Source organism: Helicoverpa armigera, chromosome 21, assembly GCF_030705265.1.
Source record: "Helicoverpa armigera isolate CAAS_96S chromosome 21, ASM3070526v1, whole genome shotgun sequence".
Lineage (NCBI taxonomy): Eukaryota > Metazoa > Arthropoda > Insecta > Lepidoptera > Noctuidae > Helicoverpa > Helicoverpa armigera.
In genome coordinates this window covers 3590843-3613004 of record NC_087140.1, presented here as the reverse complement: position 1 = coordinate 3613004, position 22162 = coordinate 3590843, and the positions used below count along the sequence as shown (strand labels likewise).

The 22162-nt window shown below is 34.8% G+C and overlaps 1 protein-coding gene across 1 annotated transcript in view; it reads right to left on the bottom strand.

Moving 5' to 3' along the window:
- LOC110374305 (uncharacterized) overlaps positions 1-22162 on the bottom strand; it is a 93785-nt gene that overhangs the window by 11253 nt on the left and 60370 nt on the right. Inside the window, exons 2-3 of the mRNA XM_064040230.1 lie at positions 20460-20977; positions 6516-6696 (exon numbers count right to left, since the gene is read on the bottom strand). Coding sequence (XP_063896300.1) covers positions 6516-6696; positions 20460-20910 — 632 coding nt within the window. The 5' untranslated portion in view covers positions 20911-20977. The remainder of the gene's footprint in view (positions 1-6515; positions 6697-20459; positions 20978-22162) is intronic.

Below are 22162 nucleotides of genomic sequence, written 5' to 3'. Positions count from 1 at the left end.
AATTCAAGTTATAAATAAGATACCTACAGAATAACAAAATCATCAAAAAGATCTCATAAAAGAAAAAGATAATATCATCTGCCTAGCTTTTTCTCTACTTTGTTGGAGTCGGTTTCCAGTCTGGCCCGATACAGTTACTACCGGTGTTACATGGAGCGATTGAATATCTGACCCCCATAATACAGTTACGAAGGCAACACCATATTCCTTGGTGAAATAAGACTGGTAGACAGACTTTATGGTTTCTAACTGCCCGTAACGACTGTCAAAGGTACAAAAAGTGATCTCCCATGAATAGTATTATAACTAAAATTAACAACAGTATGTATAGTAATACCAACCAATTTGTAACTAAAATTAACTTCAGTGCAATTATTGTAATAATTTGTTACCATCGAATGCCAATAAATGTGCAAATGATAAAAGATAGTGGGTATTTGCATATTATCGCAAACATTAAAAGGTATGGAGCACTTTAAAGTTTCTAAAGTCGAAGACCTGTATAGGTATCTAATCTTAATTAGTATTTGGCAAAAGTTTAACAGTAACTTTGTGATAATTATTGAAAACTGTACTCAGAAATAAAGACCCTTTTAGCATACATAAAAGCCACTTGAGGTACCTATTCGGTGCCGAGGCTGCGGGATTGTTCGAATGAGCTACCGCGGCCCTGGTACATAAAGGGCTTAAGAAGGAACATGGTGGGTATAGTCAGTGAGAGTCTGACACTCCCTCACGCTGCACCCACAGCAGGAAGGGTCATTTGATGATGTCCCACCTCAAAAAGGTACTACCTACTCGATATTAAATAACAGATAATAAGAGAAACTTAAAGGTAAAAAAGTTCTAATACCTATAAGTTCTTAGAAAGTATTGAAAAATGCCAATACGAACTTAAATATTTGTACTAAGAAAATATTCTGAGTAACAATAGCGGAATTTCAAATTAAGAACAGCGCCATTCATTCACCGGGAAGCATGCACAAACAATTGAACTGAACGAACGACAGTCGGCCAATATGGCGGCTGCAAGAAGGATTTATTGCAAAACGCCATCTATTATTTAAACTCGGAACCAATAAAGAGGACAGCATCTCGTGTAGAACTCCAATAAGCTGTGGTATTAAAAATTCTTTAGAATAATGTACTAGAAGTCTCCTTGTACGGAATCTTTGTGAAAAGGATATTGTGTGCTCTTAGCAAATGTCACGGTATGCTTAGAAAGTTTTTAGAGTTGGTATTTTGCAATGAGGTCAGTTTATAATAACTAAACCACTTTTGACTTTATGCATTACGAAAATATAGGTGAACCTATTTTTTATACCTAATCATTTACCTATTACATTTTGTGCTATGAAATTGCATGTTTTGTCTTTTTGTCGAAAATACTTGTTATGCATCTTATTCCCTACGTTCAAAACTTTCTAATAAACCAACACGTCATTTAAAAAACTACAACACCACCATAAAAAAAAATGATCAAAACTTTCCAACACAATTATGAACAATTTAGTGTTCATAGCACAAAATGGCGGACTAGTTTTACGGGCTGCCAGCCAATAAAATGCAAAGCGTAGAAACTTGCAAGTAACGTTATGTCAGTCCAGCTAGTTTATGTCTCCGCGTTATATGTGGCCAGTGTTCTGCTATGAAACTATAAACTTAAACAATATGTAAGGACAGAACTCGTTAAAGTGTTTGAAATTAGAAAAATATGGGTTGGCTACAGAATAGGTTTAAAAGTACCTACTTTACTCTATTCTAGTTTATCTGTTGATTTTTGTTTAAAAAAAATTTAAGTATGTATAATTTGAAGATTGATGTTATTTTGATTATTTAGAGTTTTAAAGAAGCATAGAAAAAAATGATCGAAAAATAGTGCGATCCCAATTCACTCTCTTACAACTAGATACAGACAAATTCCCATTTAACCCATTTAAGTATTCAATAATTCCAAAAACGGCCACTAAGCCACGGCCAAAAACTACCATCTTAAAATCTAAAAATATACCGAGCATATCAAAGATCCTAAAATCATCTTACTCAAAGGACCTATCAAAGATACAAATACCTAGAAAACATTTATTTACAAAACCAACCACAGACCCACTTTTCTCCTATTTTCAAGGAAATAAAGTAAAAGTAATAAGCCTCTTTTCTAACACGTCAAACCATAAAACGTAGAGTAACACATTTTAGCGCCAACTCAAAGGGGACCAAATAAGTTTCCTCTCTTTGAGATAGAATTAGTGTCACAAATTGAGTTTGTGAGGTCATAGGCGTTAGTATAGATAAACAACAGTGTTACTGGTAATATTAGGTATTTTTCTTGTGTATTTGAGATCGTTTTTCGATGTTTTGTACTCCGGGTCGAAGGGCCAGATTTAATGTGGGTCCCAATAGTTTATTTGATAACTGATTGTACCTATAGTGCATACCTAACTGATAAACTGATCTTTGACTTATATTAAAATTTGTCAAGAAATATACATTATGCTCCATGAATAAATGATAAATGAGCTAACCTTCATGTCCTACTAATATTATAAATGCAAAGTTTGTGTGGATGTATTGATGTTTGTTCGTCTTAAACGCAAAAACTACTGAATGCATTTTTATATAACTTGATAATATATAAGCTTATTATCTATAATTACCTAATTCAACTCAATGTAGGTATTTACATTGAAACACACATAACCTAATCTAAAAGGCAACGTAACAAAACTCCATTTGGCATTGCAAGTGGAAATAGCAAGTTCACAAGTTGCATTACTGCGCGAATAGGAACGACATTATATTGGACGCTGGCCGTCTGCTCGCTAGGAAATAATCAAGTCATATTGGAGCTTTTCTTATTCTTTGTAATGTAGTTTTGTGAACAGTATGGGCTTTTGTATGTATTAGGTTCTAAGTTATAATAGTAAATAGATATTTATGTATTACTTGTAAATAGGATGACATTTTGGATTTAGCTGACAGAAAGCAATCTATTTCTTTGCATGTCACAAAAAATATAGTGTAACCGTCGTACCACAAAAACTTTTAAACGTCTGTTGAACGCTTGTCTAGAAAATGATAGATTGTGTTGAAACAAGGTCCGCTTTGCAGACACACTTTTTTTAGACAAGTGTTCAAGTTTTTGTAGTAAGGCTGTGCTGTTCAAGCGATGTTTTATTCTTAAGATTTTTCATTATGAATTCCAATATTCGTTAAACACTAAAATAAAAATAAATTTTAACCCTTACAAAATCTACAGCAGTTTTTTTACAATACCCAATATAGCTTAAACTGATATAGGTTAGGTTACAAGGTTATATAGGTTAGGTAGGATATAGGTTAGGTTACCCTTCACACCACAGTAAAACAACAACGTTATTCACACAAATAAAGCAAACATAACAAAGTGACTTGTTTGTGAAACTTCGACAAAACCTCTTCAGAATCATAAAATAATTTAGTCCCTTTGTATTTACTGTTAAAAGCGTAGGTGTCGGGATCTTGGTCCTAAGTCTAGCACACTGCAAACTTTTAGTCGGCCGATAGTTTTCATCATAGATCAGTATCAAGATGAATGGAGTGATGATGATGATGTCCTCCTAGCCGATATCGGCTACGGCGGCTGTTCTCACATAAGGAGGTTAGCCAACTACGCAGGACATAATATTATATTGCACAAACATTTTCGCAGACACAGGTGCACTCACTATTCCATCACTCCCATAGCGTGAGGGGACGGCAATCCGACACGATCGAAGAGAGATCACAAGCCGGACCGATATTAACGTGCTCTCCGATGCACGGGTGTATCAATCACCAAGTTCCGGGCTCCGGGCTACTTTGTGAAAGTTTCTAAAACCCACAAAGTGATTTCGGCCCGTCCCGGGAATCGAATCCGAGACCTCTTGCTCAGCAGCCGCGTCTGCGGCAGCTAGACCAACGAGGCAGTTGATCAAGACGAATGGCAGTACACACATTACAAAGATCGGGTATTTAACCGGTATCAGACCAAGATTTTCTTTGAAATATTGCCCAACATCAGGTCAACTGTCGGTCGACTGTTTAGTCTGCAGTGTGCTACTAGTGATACTCCTAGTTCGATGCTCAACTACCATAAAGAATAAATTATCATACTAACAAAACTTGTTCTTGAAAATAATTGTGATATCAATTTCTTAGTTTTGTTAGAAAATTGCGTTGTTTGTTGACAACGTGAATAGTTGCGATTTATATAAAGGGTTTTAGTATCTTTTCATAAGTGATAGCTTTGAATTATAAGCATTTGAAACTCAACAACATAAGAAAAGTAGTGTCTTGTTACTGTACCCGCACACTGCATATTAAACAGTCGATCCGATGGATGGCAAATATTTTTTTAAAGAATACTTGATTCGAATCAAAGTTTCTATTCGGTCTGATAAATACTTGACTTACTACCATTCATCTCACTTTATACGTACTACCATACATCGTCATACTGATGTATGAGCCCAAACTAACTATAACCAACAAAAATTTTGCAATGTGCTCTTAAAGTGACAGAAATAATTTTGGGTTCTCAACTACGGGAATACTTGACTTACGGACAGAGAATAAACAAACCAAATCCCGTCTTAAACAGTATCCTTGGCATATTGTAGGGTACGTAATAATTGTCCCTTGGGACCGAGGAAATGAAATCAACTGAGAAGTTTTTGGAAGCCCTTTGAAGGAAAAGGGTGTCAAAAGATAAATAACAACTAATCAGAAAAGGTCAGATATGTAACCTTGAAAGAAATGTCTTCACGACTATTGCTCTTATAACCTACTTATAGTTTTTCCAAATATTTACACTGATAACGTTTTGCCACTTCTTAAAAAAAAACATATAGGTAAGTAGCAACCCGGTAGGGTCGTCTCTCTTTTGTTTTTGACATTCAAAAAGTGCATACGAACGATAAATTCGAAAATGTCATAAAATATCTATACGTATATTTTACAATTCCCAAGTTAACAATACCGATTGTTAACCATTGAAAGATAGCCTTAAGCTGCAAGTATCAATAGAAATTTTAGAACCCATACGGATTTTATTGAATTCCAATACGAGCAGTGCAAGTAAGAGCATCCGAGGAGTATAAACGAAGAATATGAAATGAACACATCAATAAAACGCCAAGAAACTGCTGAATATGTGAATTTTTGCATTTATTGAGAAAGTTTTGGAAGCAAATAGACCGAGATGCGGAATTAAGGAGCACTAAAATGATATCCGGTGCATCGAAGCTTGCTGTTAACTAAATCCCTATCCATATCAAAAGAAAAAAATATTCTCCTTTCTTATTTACTTCTCTTTTGCAAGGAGGTCTTGGAACTCCTGTGTAAAGTGTTAAAACATCTTATTTTGTACTCATATTCTTTGCAAAATAAAAGGATTTGATTTAAAGAGAAAAGGTGAGAATCTTTCCGAGGTGCACATATTATAGTTAAAGATTTTTTATATCAAGTGACATATCATTATAGGTCAAGACCCTTCAACGTAACTGCAACAGGTTAGAAAGAATTTCTTGGTGTTCCAAAAAGTAACAATGCTTACTTAATAATAGAAAACATTAAGTAGGTACAATGTGAAAGAACACGTAATCACCATCAAAGGGCCGACTGATCAAGATTAATGGTAGAACACGGATCTAAACGGATTTAGAAAAATAGAAAATATTAGCTTTTCATTCACATGCCAATAACTCTTCACAATGATTGACACATGAATTATGTTTTTTATCGAAGTACAAAATCCCATTTTTCGATGATATATCAGTTCCTAAATCCACAAAAACGGATCTTCGGAACATGATAAATTGTAGCACTGGAACCATCGGAACGGTATCCGTTTTCAAACCAATTATAACAATCATTTTTAGGGCTTAGCTTCAAGCAAAACCAACACCCATAGTCCATTTTGGGCGTTTAGTTAATATAGCATTGTTATAAGCTCACTTTCAGCGTTTTCGCGCTGATTTTTAGCACACACGTACACTTAGCACTTTGTTTCGTTAATCACAGAAACACCAAGCTTTTGATGCAAAAAATAACACAGTTTTATGGAATTTTAGAAATTGGTTTCACGTTTTGGTGGTCACCAATGTGTATTGATACAAGGCGTCACGTAACTTATGAATATTATAGCTTAGGTATAGTTAGGAGATGTGTGGGCAGAGATGGTATACGACCTAGGACTAATATGGTCTTTACTTTCGTAATCTTATATAAAATATATATTAAAAAAAAAAAACAAAAAAAATTCGCCGACATGACAACCAAAATACGTTTTGCATCTAATGTTAAAATATCATCGATAAGGCCCAATCCAAATAAACTAAATATTAGTTGTGCAAATTACCCTTAACCCATTTGGATCTCAACAACCAATCAATTTGAGAAATCCTCCAAGTACCAAAATCTTTTCCCAAAGCTGTGCCTCTACTCATCATTGATCCTCAAAGTACCATCCCCACCCACGTGCCACTACAAATTACCTGGTGAACAGTGCCGCGAAGAACCAGACCAGCGCGCAAATGAGGGTTGCTCTCGTCTTCGTGCAGACGTATCCAGCTCGCAAGGGTTCGCAGATCGCGTAGTAGCGCTCGAAGCTGATGGCAAGGATCGTGAGCACTGATGCGTGGGTCACTGTCAGCTCCACGAAGGGTACTGCCAGACCTGGGAACAAAGGTTGGTTGAAATTGGGGGGTAATTTTTGGTCGTTTGGTAATATGGTGGTGGCACTAGTGTTGATAATAGGTACAGTAATTTGCGGGTTTACAAAAAAGGTAGGATTTTATATTTCGAATTTAAGGATTTCCCTTTTGACACATAAAACCAGAAATCCAAAAATTAAATTTAGTAATCGCCCTTGCGACTATAAAGGTGTTCGTTGCAAATGAAAACTTAGCGAAGTTTTATGCATATAGGTAGGTTATATCTATAAGTTTTCGAACTACTTATGCATAAATCATAAGTATCTACACTAAACTACAGATTTTTTAGGTCCACCAAACCTTTGAAGATGGGGTAGTTCTTACAATAATATTTTGTATTTCCTTACAAACCTGACCTTTAGTTCAAATAATAAATAAACAGATCATAAATATTCCAGAACGGGTAATGAGTCCTACAATTTTAGGCACAGTAATTACAATCCCCTTTTAAAATATTACTATAGTAACTTAAGAATAAATTCCTTAGGATTTATTTATCCTCTTCCACCACTTACCATCTAGTGCAAATTCGTGTTTTCGGGATCTTTTTTGTCTTAAAAACGGCTATTGAGAATACTTTCGCAAAAAACTCGTACATTTTTGTATTTGAAAGATTCAAGAGATTTTTTTACCCTAATTTTGGCAGAAATGATTACAGGCTATGGCTGTTTACTATAGCCATTTCTATTCTTAACATTTTTGATCAGATTTCGTCCGGATTCCGGCTGTGTTATGTCTCGTTACATAATGATTTTAGCTTGTCAATATTTGAACTAGCTTCCGCCAGTGGTTTACTCTTGTTCCGTGGGAATTACTCTACGAAACCGGAAAAAAAAGATCTTCCTCGATAAATGGGCTTTGTAACACTGAAAGTTTTTTTCAGTCCCGTAGTTCCATAGATTGGCGTGTTCAAACAAATTGACAAGTACAGTGATCCACATCAATACATTCCCTTCTTAAACTTCGTCAAAATGTTATCACGTTTATGCAAGTTGATTTTATAATAAGTACCAAAATAGCTCCCCTAATAACTTTAGAGCTAGACTATCGCAATATGTTGCACAAAACAAGATGAATGAGGTTACTATATAATACAATAAATTATAAATGCAACACAGACCGCAGCTAGATGCAACTTAGCGCTATGTTTCTTGATTAGGTGCTCACCCACGCACTTCTAAAAGTCAGAACCTCTGGGATATGAAACTAAAGAGCAAAAGTTACATTATGAAGGCGAGACTTTACCGGTGTGCACTGTGACGCACACAAATGGTTTTTTCGGTCGATTTGCGAAATAGTAACAAAATACGTGTGAACATTTCTAGAATGTACGCGAAATTGCAACCTTTGTGCTCGATCATATGGCAAGTGGACTGCCGATCCTAACCCTACCTATATACCTTAACATTATATTATATGTCACCGTAATAGTTTACAATAGTACCTTCTACTCAAAATGATGTTTAAAGGGTACATAAGAACAAAATTGTTAGAAAATTGCTCTTAACAACTGATAGAATTGCCATAATTGGCTCTTAAGCAAATAGTTCTGGTCGAACACGAATTGTTTTCATAAGAATCTTTAAGGGTTTGGGCACAGATAAACCTACTACTATGAAGATTATGTCATGCTCCAAAAATTTTTTGGAGCATACCTTTGGATAACACCTTTTCATGGACTAAAAAATCATGATTATCACAAAAGTTCTCGTTCTAGAAAAACGGCCCAGAGTTCGATAGAAACAAATTCGGCAGACCATAAAATCGAGTAAGACTTCCTTGCAAATCGAAACAAAACTACTATTTCATTATGATATATCATCTATACTCTATACTGTTAAAACTTGGCGTTTAACGGCCCCTAGACGCGGCGCCAAAGGACCTCGTAAAAAAGAATTGTTGGTTTTGGTCCAGCAACGGAGTAAGGAATGATGAGCGGAGATGCCATAATGCAGGTAGGTCATGCGCCTTCTTCTAGGTCAAATTCGTAGTGCGGGCATGCCCAAAACGACCAATTACGAGTGTAGTAACAAGGCGTTCGGGTTATTTAAGACATCTGTCAACAATTTTTGGTATTACAAAAAAAAATGGTCAAGTCCAAAGGGCGAACACAGTAACGTTCCTCGTCCTCCGCTCACAAGCATTTTGGTGCGCTACTTTCTTAGGCGATTTTCCGTTATGGCACCTCCGCTAGTCATTTTGTTCTCCATGGGTCCAGCCAGGAGTTTGGCCGAATATTGGCACAAATTAAAATCTGTGGCTTTTAGTTTAGGTGTGATTTTATGGCGATTTATAGGCAGTTTCGAAGCCAATACTGTGATATATTGTACACTTAGGTATTGTTAAATTAAGCTATAAATAGCACCTATGGGTAAGGCGTGGAAAAGAATAAAGAATTATGTTTGCCTGAGGTCGTCGTAAAAGGTGACCAGAGTACAAATCTTTTAGTTTGTTTAATACATACTTCGCTTTTCATATGTAGCCTAATCAAAAATGGGACTTAAGATCTTTTCAATTTACTTTTGGAAACTAAATATGTGTAAATCGTCGTCATTATAAAAGTAGGTACTCCGGTACTGAACGCATGCCTCCTCGTTGATAGATTAGTGCCACAAATCCTGTTGAAATCTACAACAACATATATAGGTCGCTTTTAGTATCTCATACAGAACCATGTTATGTAATCTAAAAAAAATCATTTAAGTATGTGTGATGGAGTAGGTACGTACCTTGCCTTGCTCCACTTAGAGCACATAGGACGCCGCATAGGATGCCCTAAGTGAAATACCTAAGCCATTTGGAAGAGTTCATCACACTCTGAAATAAACAATTGAATAGCTAATAATATTTCGCTTTTGTTTCAATAATTTCCAGTGCGTAGGCTTGCTTTTGTTCTAATATATTTAATAGGTACATTCCAAGAAAACCTTGTTGCTAAGTCACATGATAAAAATACCAGGAAAATAGATTTTAAGTGACCCAAAACGTAGATAGGGCCCAATAAATCGTGCCCGCATTACGGCTAATAGTTTTTACATTATCCACTAAATATAGGCTTTTCGGTTCACCGTGATTTATTGCTTACAGATAAATGTGTGTTTTTTTGTCTGTTTAATTTTCCTATTTCCCTAAAAGCCGTTTTATTTGACAATGGTATTGAAATTGGTTTGGTATTTTGTAAAGGGTTTAAATAATTGGTATTCTGGTTTACTTACATTGTTAATTTAGTTTCAGAAGTTAATAATAAACAACGTAGTTATATTTTTTACCAGTATAGCCAAGGGCCAGGGCCCAGAGGCAAGTTGCTCGGATAACTAGGTTTAGGAGGTCAGGTTAAATAATTTACAGAGTCTAAAGATCTAGTTATACTGAGAATTTGTACTAATTGTAATTCAACTCTTCCAGTTTAGCTATTAAGTATATTATTATTCAAGATGTTCACACGCAGTGCAGATCAAAGGAATCAAAATTCACTAGCCCTACTCTTTGGATTAAATATATCTAACCTGTCTTTGTAACACATGCGTGGCCCGTGGGTACACCTTCTTACCATTTAACAAGAAACACCCAAATTCGTCCTGTCAAGAAGTCAACAAACGTATTAAAGACATACATTTAAGTACTAATTAACATAATTATACACCGCTTACGTCACACGATACTAAAACGTAAGGACGGTAAAGATTAAATATCCAATAACAGAAGATACCGAATACTTTAAAAATTCGATATTCTAAACCTTCGAAGGGCTTCGACCCACAGAGTTAGGCTAAAATTAGATAGGGGCAGTTGCTACTTGGGTAGAATATAGGCACTATTTACGTAAGTATAAGATTTTAAGGCACTACGTAAGTATACAATTTTGATAGGTAGATTAGATTGAATAATAAATTATAATACTACTTCAATTGATCGTTTCACTATTGTGTAGATCCTGGGTTCAAATTGATGTAGGACGGTATTTTCAAATTATTTAATTCCATTTGCTCAGTTCTTATTCAAGCGTTAAGCATAAATTCTCATGTACACATAAAAACTTGAAGGATTATTTCTTTTCTGACTATCAAATTCTAGCATTAAGTCTTACCTATAGGCGAAGAATGCTTCAATGGCAACCCCATTATACATATATGGGGATTATTAGCATTATAATTATCGGCACGAATCATGAGCGCTGACCTTCACCTACGCAGAAGTAATTTATTGGGTCCCTTTGGTGGTATGAAGTGAGGCGCGGGGGCGGGCTAACGGTGGTTGGCCCGCAGTGCATCGCGTCATAGTCACTCGGGATTGGTTCTTTGCTAATAAATCACTTCTGCGCAGATGAAGGTCAGCGCTCAAGATTCGTGCCGATAACTTTACCTACTCTTATATGTCTATGCTATAGGTACGTAAGTATACGTCGCTTGTCATCAAATTGTTGCAAGTTGCAATTGAATGCAGTTACTGTCCTGAGTAGAAACTGTATATAGCGTCCCGATATTGACAAATACTACGGAAGCTTCGAGTTCTGTTGAAAGCCGTACATTGATTTGACTTGCAGGAAACAGGTATTGAGTTACCCGGTGCTAGTTAAGTTAGTATTATCTATACTTAGATCGCTATAAATTATTTTTATTTTGTAAATCTTTAAAAAACCACGGGAGTGAGTCCCAGATTTTTGGTAGGTGAACGTTGGGCCCAAGCCAACACGTTGAAGCCTTTTTGAGATTTTAATGAAATGGTGATACACAATTATTTATATTATTATTTATTTTAATAGGTAAGTTAAATATATTTTAATTGTCTCTAGCATACCTATTAGGTAAGAGAAATCCTATTTTGACATTTATTTAGGCAGAAAGATGGCAACATCGTTGAACTTTCATAAAGAACTCAAATGGAAAACAGAATTTTCCTATGATTAGAAAAATATTTTAGTAGACAAAACTACTAAGTGTACGCTATGAAAATAAAATTGTTCAGCAAGGCTTACAAAACTGTCGTATTCGCAGAAACTTAAACCTGTAAGTGGGTTAGATTAACAAGATAAAATTTCCATTCCAAATACTTCAGCTGAATTTAAACAGCAGTTATATGAAGCTTTTATCTTAATACATACTCAGAATTTAAGATATGGGACATAGGTAAAACTATACTTTATTTTACAATACACATAGCATATTTTCAGGCAAGTTAAAGAAACTCGCGACTGAAAAAATATATCAATATATAAAAATAAGAAAAAATATTCATCACTCCATCTCTGTCTTAAACTGAAAACTTCCTTGAGGTACATTTTGAAAACAGGCTGGCAACAGCAACTGCCGACCGCATTTGCAGCGACTGCATGACATCGGTCGATGTCTGAGGATAACTGCACGTGCTACTACCGCTTTGATCCTAAACGGTTTCATGTAAATTTATCATCCGGCTGTCATTGAACATCCTTGGCAGTCGTTACGGGTAGTCAGAAGCCAGTAAGTCTGACACCAGTCTAACCAAGGGGTATTGGGTTGCCCGGGTAACTGGGTTGAGGGGGTCAGATAGGGCAGTCGCCTTGTAAAGCATTGGTACTCAGCTACATCCGGTTAGACTGGAAGCCGACCCCAACGTAGTTTGGGAAAAAGGCTCGGAGGATGGTTTCATGTTTTATACAGAGCAGTTATGCACATGCCGCCGGTTAATGCAGTCGCGGCAACCGTGGTCGGCAGTTGCATTTGGCAGCTAGCATTCAAAACGTACCTACCTAAACTACAATCTGTCATAAAGCTGTTCACACACATTATGATCCAACAACAGTCTAAATACAGCCTTTTGGCGTCCGCACTGCAGTGTGCTCTACGCTTTATCATAAATTAGGCGCAGATATGCTAATAGGCATAGAAGCCGTTTTTGCGGTTAGATTTGGCAAGCGCAATTGAAATTTTGGCAGAGTGAAAGCTTGTGCATAATTTTAAAAACATAACTTCTTTTGGCAGTCGAGTAAAGTACATAAGAAGTGAAATTTTCTACTAAATCACTGAGTCCTAGGCACACATTTTACAAAAAATGCACACATCAAAAAATGTTTTAATCGTATATATTCTTAGTTAAGCCTTTTACGCTGAAGTAGACAACATATTTACAGAATTAGGTAAACCTTTTATTCTGTATTGAAGAAAATGGCAATGTAAATTATAATTGTACATTAGGTAGATACAGATAAAACGCTTTGCCAAATCCATATTTCCTAAGACAATACAATTTTAAATTCAACGTGGACTTGTATGCTCTCTGTAGATGGTATAAAGTTAAGTTGCCAAAATGTAGACTTGGCTTAAAGGTATGCTGAATAAGGTGAGGTTCACGACTGGTGAAATTTTTGGCTCTCACAATCGGTTAGTGATTTTTAGCCTAACGCGAAAGAAGTTTTACCCAAGTTCGGGAGAACTACCCTACTTACCAAAATCGGTTAAAAGTAACCTATGGTTCTTCATTTCAATCATTTCCGTAGTTTTGGCGTGAAAGTGCGACATTGAGTAAAATTCTCATTTATAAGATTAGTAAGGGTTTAGTCAAGATTCACCAAAAAAGTAACCGTCTTACCACAAAAACTTTTTAACGTTAGTTTAAGACTTGTCAAAAAAAAAGACAAATTATGACGTTGACATATGGTTCATTTTGGAGCCACATTATTTTTAGACAAGTGTTAAACTGACGTTGAAAAGTTTTTGTGGTAACACGGATAAAGTTTTTCGGAAGGCACGTTGGCACATATAATAGTTTACCCAAACCTTAGTACTAATAAAAAAATATGCGAACAACTTGTTGGTCTATCCAAGTCATTGACTTAACGATTATGCTCTTGAAATCGCTCTCATTACTTCCACTTAACACCTGAAGATCTATACTTAGCTACACTAAGCGGTCACTTAATAAAACTCTCGTAAAAGAAAGCTCTTCGTTTCAGAGAACATTTGTTTTAATTCGGCCAAGAACGTAGGGTTTGTGCACACTTTCATACAAAAAAATTGTGCTGTGTTTTACTACGATAAACTCTCTAAACGCTATGAGCCTACTGACTGTTTTCCAGGTCCTCGGATTTTTTTTTATCAGAAAAGACCAATAAGTTCTAGTTAGTGAGATTTTCTGTATTTTTACTTCAGACTATTTAAAACTGTCACTCAGTGGTGTCTAGGATGAAACCAAGAGACTTTCGTAAGCAATTGATTGATTGACTGTCAATTGATTGTAAATCTACGAATATCATAAATCCAAAAGTTTGTATGTATGTTCAGATGTTTTTTCAGTCTTCCGCACAGGTTTTCGCATTTAAGTAATTTAATTCACTTAAAATATGCGACTTTTACCAGCCAGACAAGTCTAATATTGAATGCACGATACTACACTTCTTGGCGAGTATTTTCTCACGTTTTTAATATAAGTAGGTGTCGAACCAAACTACAATAAAATATTGCTTCCACGTGATATATTCTTGAACTGTTCAGATATCTGGATAAGACGTTATGTCTTAACATACTCCAATAACTTTGGAAACTTTCTAATATTTTGTTCTTAGAATTGCTTTAGTTTAGAATCAAGTTTTTGTTAAGTTACGTAAAGTTTAGTTCTTAAGGAAAATAAAATGATGTTGCTATTATATTTGCTCATTATACCTACATAGGTAGTCAAAATGTGATTACTTGTATTCATTCGTTCAGTTTACAACAATATATTGGCGAACATACATATAGAATACCCTGATTAGATAGAAAATAATTAGGATGATGACTTATATTTAATTTTCACCACCACCCTAAGGTAGAATGGTAGAGTATGCCTAAGGCATTAAGTTCACTGTTGTACATTGTGCAAAAAGTATAAATACATAAACGATTTTTATCAAGCCATGTAAAGTAATTTACTCTGCGCCACTTGATTACTACAGGTGTACAAATATATTTATTTAAAGTAGTTCAAGTACTTTCGTGCCTCCTACATTACAGTACTTAATCTACGCTCACATAGTTTTGTTTGTTTAATGAAAATGAGCACGAAAACAGTATAAAAACTATATTATCACGAGGTAAAGTTGACTCAATAATTACGTTACTGCGTGTTTGAACCATATTATTGGTATTTTTCACCACATAAAGACTGGGAAATACAATGCTTTATTTTATGTTCAACACAAAATTTAGGTACCTACTACAGGTATTAAAACTTATACCTAAAATGTTGGGGTCATCAAGTACCTACCTAATATGTGTATGTGTAAAGTTTTATCTAAACACATCAAACCTATTCTTCAGATAAAAGTTATCTGTTGGTTGGTTGAAAAATCGGCCTTTATTATTATACATTGTATTTGTTTTATTTTGCTGAAAATGGTCAAGATTTCAAAAAGAAAAGTACAATATTCGAGTAAAATAGAGGTACACTCAATAGCATATCGAACACAGAACCCGATAAAAAATCGCACGATTAAAAGTCGCACGTGTAATCTCCGCCGAACATTTACTTTATTGCACTTAATTAGGGCATTTCGCGGTTTCGGCTTCCGAACTCAATAGCAAAGGAATCTCAACCTTGTGGTTTACAAAATAAGGTTGAATTTCGTGGTAATATAGTTTTTGTATTGGTCGTTTGATACAAAGCCAGCATGTGCTGTGAATGGTCACCTATTTAGTGGGTATTGGTACGTTACAAGAGAACAGCGGTTATTGTATTGTTACGAACAGTTTTATTAAAATAAAATAACTGACAACTGCCCATTTTCAGCAGAAATAGAGGTGAGAAAAGTGGAGAAAATATACTTTTACGTATCTGTTTTGTAAAAGGGACGAGTCGAATATTGAAAAACCCAGGCAATACCTGTACTAATACTATATACACTTACTTATATATAAAGTTCAAGTGTATATTTGACTGAACGAGCTGATCTCGACATATTCGAAAAATTATTTCAGTTTTAGATAGCACAATTTTGAGAAAGGCTATAGTCACATTTTTGCCAGGGGTTTAGGCAGAGTAGCTCCCGGGGAACATGGGTGAAACCACTGGTGGACGTTGATTGTAATTTTATACAATTAACGTCCTACAAATACAAGTCCTTTTTTATCTACCACTGTCTTATCCATTAGGTAAAATAGTTATATTTTTTATTTCTATTATTCTCAACCTTTCCTTGTAGTAAGTTAAAAATACATTCCGTTACACGTACGAATGACCTTTTGATCCGCAGTCATTGTTCCGTCTGGCTAATTTTAGCAGACAATCGACGTATAACATGTGTGTGTAGCTATTTTTAAATAATTGAGAAATCAGTGTTCTACTAAAAATAGTTTTCAATTGTTTTCAGTCATTTGTTTCAGTTGTATTAAGGTCTCTGCACACAGCGGGCGCGGCGCGGCGGGACGGGACGGCGACGCGACACTGAGCAGTTGTAATGTACTAGATATTACGGACAACACCACACAGAGCCGTCCCGCTCGACGCGACGCGACGCGTAATATCCAGTACATTACAACTAGAAAGAAATTCAGTATTTTAATGTTTAGGTAGCCCATTTACCTTCGAAGAAGGTTATAGGCTACTTTTTATCCGAGGTATCCAGGAGCGGAATCTAGTTTAAAAAATATTTTGGATTTTATCAGTTCAAATTATAAGCATCAAAGAGAAAAGATTACTTTCAAGAATACGCAAAAATCTTTCCTTGCCGTCTAACGTTTTTTTTTTACGGATCGAATATCCAATAAATATCTTCGCAAATTGATTCGCTCCGCTACTTTATTATGGCTAATTAATTTAAATTAAATTGCGGATCAAAAGGACTGGTTTTAAAGCTGGTCTAAAGCTTTTTTATTATCTGCTTTTATAATAATGACAGTACACTTGAGACCAGCTAACTTGGGTTAGATGAAAATACATCATCTGCCTAGCATTTCTCCCAACTATGTTGGGCTGGGCTTAAAGTCTAATAAGATGCAGCTTGAATGCTATATGACTATGCTTGAATATAGTGCAAAATATGGGTATTGTTATTTTTTAAACGGATGTATTTACAATTAAAAAAACAACTGACCCCGATTCGATTGCTTTCAAGTGTAGTCTTTTAATAATACCAATCAAAACTTGTATCCAAAATAATTATTTTCGTAATAATACCTACCTCATCGCTTATTATTTATTTATTAAAATTTTTATGATTTATTATATCGAGCTTCTGATAACTTAAGAGGTTGATTGAACAAATATTATTACTTTTATTTACTCATATGATGATAACCTCGATGGTGAAGTGCCTTTTCACATATATAAAATCAATAGCTTTTAGTATTAGCTTTGCATTCATGGTTGACCTTAATCCTTGCTAATGTTATAAATGCGAAAGTGACTCCGTATGTCTGTTTGGGTTTCACGTCAAAGCTACTGACCCATTTAAAAGAAAATAAAACAATATTAAAAACCTTTCTGGTACATAGGTATATGATACTGAATAAGCTGACATTGAAACAAAACACTTATTTTATTGTAATTGAAAAACATTTAAACTGAAAATATTGCAACTTTAAGTATACATGTATTATAATATTCAGATCCTACAAAAACACACCAAATCCATTTAGCAAACGACTTTTACGCTTAAAATGTACACATTTAGGGCCTAAAAGCGCTTGATGATACTTTACAGTTATTTCTCAAAATTAAAAAGAACGTTCCCAAATTACTCTGCCTCGCTATTTCATATTTGTGTAAGAAGACTTCAAAATAACGCGATTTAAGTGAGCGGCATTACTAAGCACGCGTTTAAAGGGAATATACTCTTAAAACACAATTAAAGTTAAGTTTTAGGGTTCCGTAGAGAATGAAATAGAACCTGATGTATTTTGATATCCACTTTTGATATCACTTTTTTGAAGGCGCCTGAAAATTAACACTTTTACCTAACTTTTACCTATCATTTTTACCTAAATTATATTTTTAAAATTAAAAGAAAAGTGATATGAAGTTGGGAAGAAATAATAAATTATTCTACAGATTATTAGAGCTATGAAAAAACAAGGATGTTAGTAGTTAAAGATTAGTTACGTCATTTTAATACAGCATACAAAATCGCCAAATAATATACGGAATCCACAGTACTTGACTGCAACTCGCACTTCTCAAGATTTTTTATAATATCCCATTAACAAGGGTGGTCGGATTGGCAGTCAAACTTGTAAAATATACCCGTCGGTATCTTAACGAACTTTAATGAGCATACCAAGAAATAAAGATTGAGTTTTAATGTTAAAATAATAATATTAAGAGCAACTGACTTTATCTTGTAACCATGGCAACCGGCAATCAATTGCTGATAAAATCTTAGCTTTACGAGCTACTAATTAAACTGCTTATTTAAATAAAGACTTTATGAAGAATTAAGTGTATTATTTTATGTTCTAAGAAACGTTAAAATTATGACTTGATATTAAATGAAATGTGGAATAACTCGGCATGCAATTAAAGAACGATTTTGGGAGCACTAATACTAATAAGCAACCAGTATTTTATTGACACTTGAATTTCATAAAGTCTACTTAATCCAAAACTCAAAACTTATTTATTTTTAAGGCCAATTTGTTTGTTCAATTTTACGGCAGTAGAAGTGTGATAATAAGGTTCAACATAATTATTAATCTTATCAATAAATAGAAGCTACGAACAAATCTATATTGTACATGTTTGCAAGTCCAAAGTATTTCGGTCTCATAATGTTTATTTAATGGCCCATGACTGAGAGGATTGTCAGTGTCTGCTTACTTATGTTGACGAGATCTGAATACATACGAGTATATGTATTTGTTGTATGGATATTCTAAAGGAACATTTTGTATAATAAGAGGAGTATACGTATATAGCGGGCTTTTTAAATGGATAGTCAGTAAAAAGATGATAAAGAGTAAAAATAATTAGAATATTTTTTTTGTAGTTAAATAAATACCTAAAAACTAAATCTAAAGAAAAACATTACCAGGAAACCATGTCTTTTAAAGACTAATTGCCAATCCGTCTTATCTTCCGATTGACGCTAATTCCTTCTCTTTATGAGAGGAGGCCTGTGCCCTGCAGTGGGACGATAAAAAGGCTGATTATGATGCTGTCATAAAATGAAGGTCATCATGGATACAGAAAATATAATAGAACCACGCGGACGCTGCCAATAGTACTAATATACGTGGAAAACATACAAACAACTATTTTTATTTGAATAGCTGATACCAATACTGAGCCATTTGTAAAGACATACATTCAATATAACGCGACGGACGATCTGTTTGCACTTTAGTGGCAAATGTATCAGTTACAGTCCGCCGGGAACTTTATGTCGGGGCATTTGAAATTGTACCGTGGATAGTTATAGGAAATGTATCTTTTATTTTCAGTCAAATATGTACCCACACTATATTTACAACCTATAGGAATATTAGGAATGTAATAGGTTTCTAATGAGGATGTCTTTTTAAGTTATTATTGCACCTGCCATGCTATCTCTGCATCACCCTAAGGTTGACTAGTGAGAATGCCTATGGCATTAAGTCCGCCTTTGTAATTTTAGGATTGCATAAAGTTACATAAATAAATAAATAAATTAAACGCTGAAGTTATATCTGTGAGGTTAGTGTAGGTATTTTATCTTGTCATGTCGTCAAATCCTGAAAAATATTTATTGATATACCTTTTTATTGCTGTTAGTGAATAAACCTCTAAAAAAGTTTTGTGGAGAACCTTATTTGCAATGTCTTAGTATTTACCAATATGATAAACTTATATGACATCACACAAGTTTTTTCAATACTTTGCGCACCCGCTTAAAAAGCATATAGTAGCCTTCCTCGATAAGTGGGCTATCTAATACTGAAATATTTTTTCCAAATTGAATCAGTCAGTAGTTCTTGGTATTAGCGTGGTCAAGTAAACAAAACAAACTCTTCATAAAATAAGTATAGATACGCACAAAAAAATAACCTTTGAAATCTAGTTTTTCTCTTCATCACTTTTATTTTCTCTGAAGTATTTTTTAGCATTATGTCTTAGTTCAACTGTGGGTACTAGCGAGCGCTCATTAGTGGCTTAAAAACTGCTTGCACTTCCCCCATTCATGAAAAAAACACGTTTCATATTCTACAAACTTGTCGTTTTTCTTCGAGTGCGAAAGTGCAGTTCATTCATTCATTCATTCAGCATTTCATTCAGTATTATCCACCATTCATTCTCGTTCGAACTGCTCATGAATAATATTTTGTATGTCATGCACGAGTTTCATATCTTGTGATGTGATCTTCGACTCAGTATGTGTGCTTTTAATATAGTTTTTCAGCCCTTTCAAGAGTTGACAAGCAGTGTTTGGTTTAGCATACCTATTGATTGTGTACTTATTTAATATTATAACGTTGAAGGGTTTTATTTCGATCCGATAATCGTAGCATCTAAGAACTGGTCCGATTTAGATATTCTTTCAGTGTTTAGCCCATTTATCAAGGAAAGCTATGTAGGCGACTTTTTACCCAGATGCGCGAACGGGACGCGGGTGAAACTGATGACCGAAGATAGTGGTGTAAGCCAAAGGTTAAAATGAAGAATAGGTCATATTTTCCTAAAATATGACCTATTCATTCATATAGGATGACTAAGTACCGATACCTACTATAAAAAAAGACCACTAACGTTGCCATATAAGTTGTATTATTTAGTAGGTAATAATAATTATTATCTACTTACATAACTCCTTCCCAAGCACCCAAGTCTCCGGCTTCGAGTTGACCTCCACGAGCACAGTCGGCGTACAAACCAACAGGACCATTAAATCCGCAATGCTCAAGTTCACCAGAAAAATATTCGTCGAGTTCCTCATATCCTTAGTCTTTAGTATCACTATTGGAACCATCACATTCCCTATCACACCAAGACACATTATCACTATACAGAAAGTCATAGAAGTCGCTTTTATGTAATACGGAATTTCTGCGTACTCCGTAAAATTGTCGTTCGACATCGCGTATGTCGCATTGGAGAAGTTCGTCTTCCCAAAGCCTTGATGGTCGTATTCTTCACCAGTTTCGAAGGTGCAGTTATGTGTTGCATTTTTGTAGTTATATGTTATGTTTCTACAGTCGTATTGTAGTGTGTTCACATGTGTCACTGTGTGTGTGTAGTTGGTTGTTGAAATCATGTGGTCAATTCATATTTTCACATTGTTTTGGTTTTGTTTTTACGTTTGCGGCATTGCTCGGCGTTATCTGTAACAAGAGAAAGGTCATATTATTGATTGAATTACACCTTTAGTAAAAAAATCATCAAATATCAATTATTGGTAGATACAGGTATTAATAATGGAATTAAAAGTGAATTAAAAAAATACAGAATTAAAAGTGGTTCTCTCAAAAAGTTAGAGTGCTTCGTCATTAAAACCCTATGTTTTTGGATTACCTACTCTTGGTTGACAGTAAATAACGTGGTAGGAAAATTTACACTCCGATTCCGTTCGCTTTATGGGTAAGGACCAATTAGGCTAGAATGGAGACCGAATTTACACAAATATTTTAGGTATACCATTTAACAAATAAATGGTTTGCGAAAATCAAAACTAACTTTATCAATAAATTATCTTTAAACCGAATGGAGAAGTTTCAATTAATATTTACAATACTTCAACTAAAACGTTGCTCAAAGGAAAACTGTTGGTTTCCTTTGTTTTGTAAATTATTTAATATCAAAAAGCACATTAAAGAGTTTGTATTTGTACAAACTTTCATTTCCTTCTCGTTTTTGTTCGCTTATTTGTTATTCATTTGTAAGGACTGTTTTAAAGAAGATAACAATGGCAAGTTTCAGTTCAGCTACTGTCGACAAGCGGATTAATAAAAAAGGCTAAAACTTCTTATCTCTTGTGTGAATGAATATTTAACATAAAAACTTCCGTGTGTGAGAGGCCAAGTAAAGCCACGGCGTTCCCATATGCTGCTCAGTAGCAGTCGTTGTAACAATTCCACGTAAGAGGCCGTCAGGTGGATTTGAGGAAACTCTGACACTCGAGCTTGTTAGGTGATCAAAACCTGCAGCTTACTCGATGAGAAGAAAATATACAAACTTATATAACTACACACTACATATAAATTTACATAACTATGTAAATTAACCAGTGTAAATGTATTTCCTGCACTAAACCACATACTTTTACTTTTAAGTAGATACGGGTATGTAACTACATGCAACCTGAAAATTACGCCAAAATTCCGCCCAAAACAAAATAACTCAAGTTAAACGTTGAAATAACAAAATTCTACAGTAAATTAGAAAGCAAATTACTTTAGGTAACCCTAAAGCGGAGGGTGTTATCATACAAATTAGTTGGAAAATTTAACACATTACGATGGTGAAATTCATCTTGGTAATCACCAGCCTTGACGGTAATCTGTCAAAAG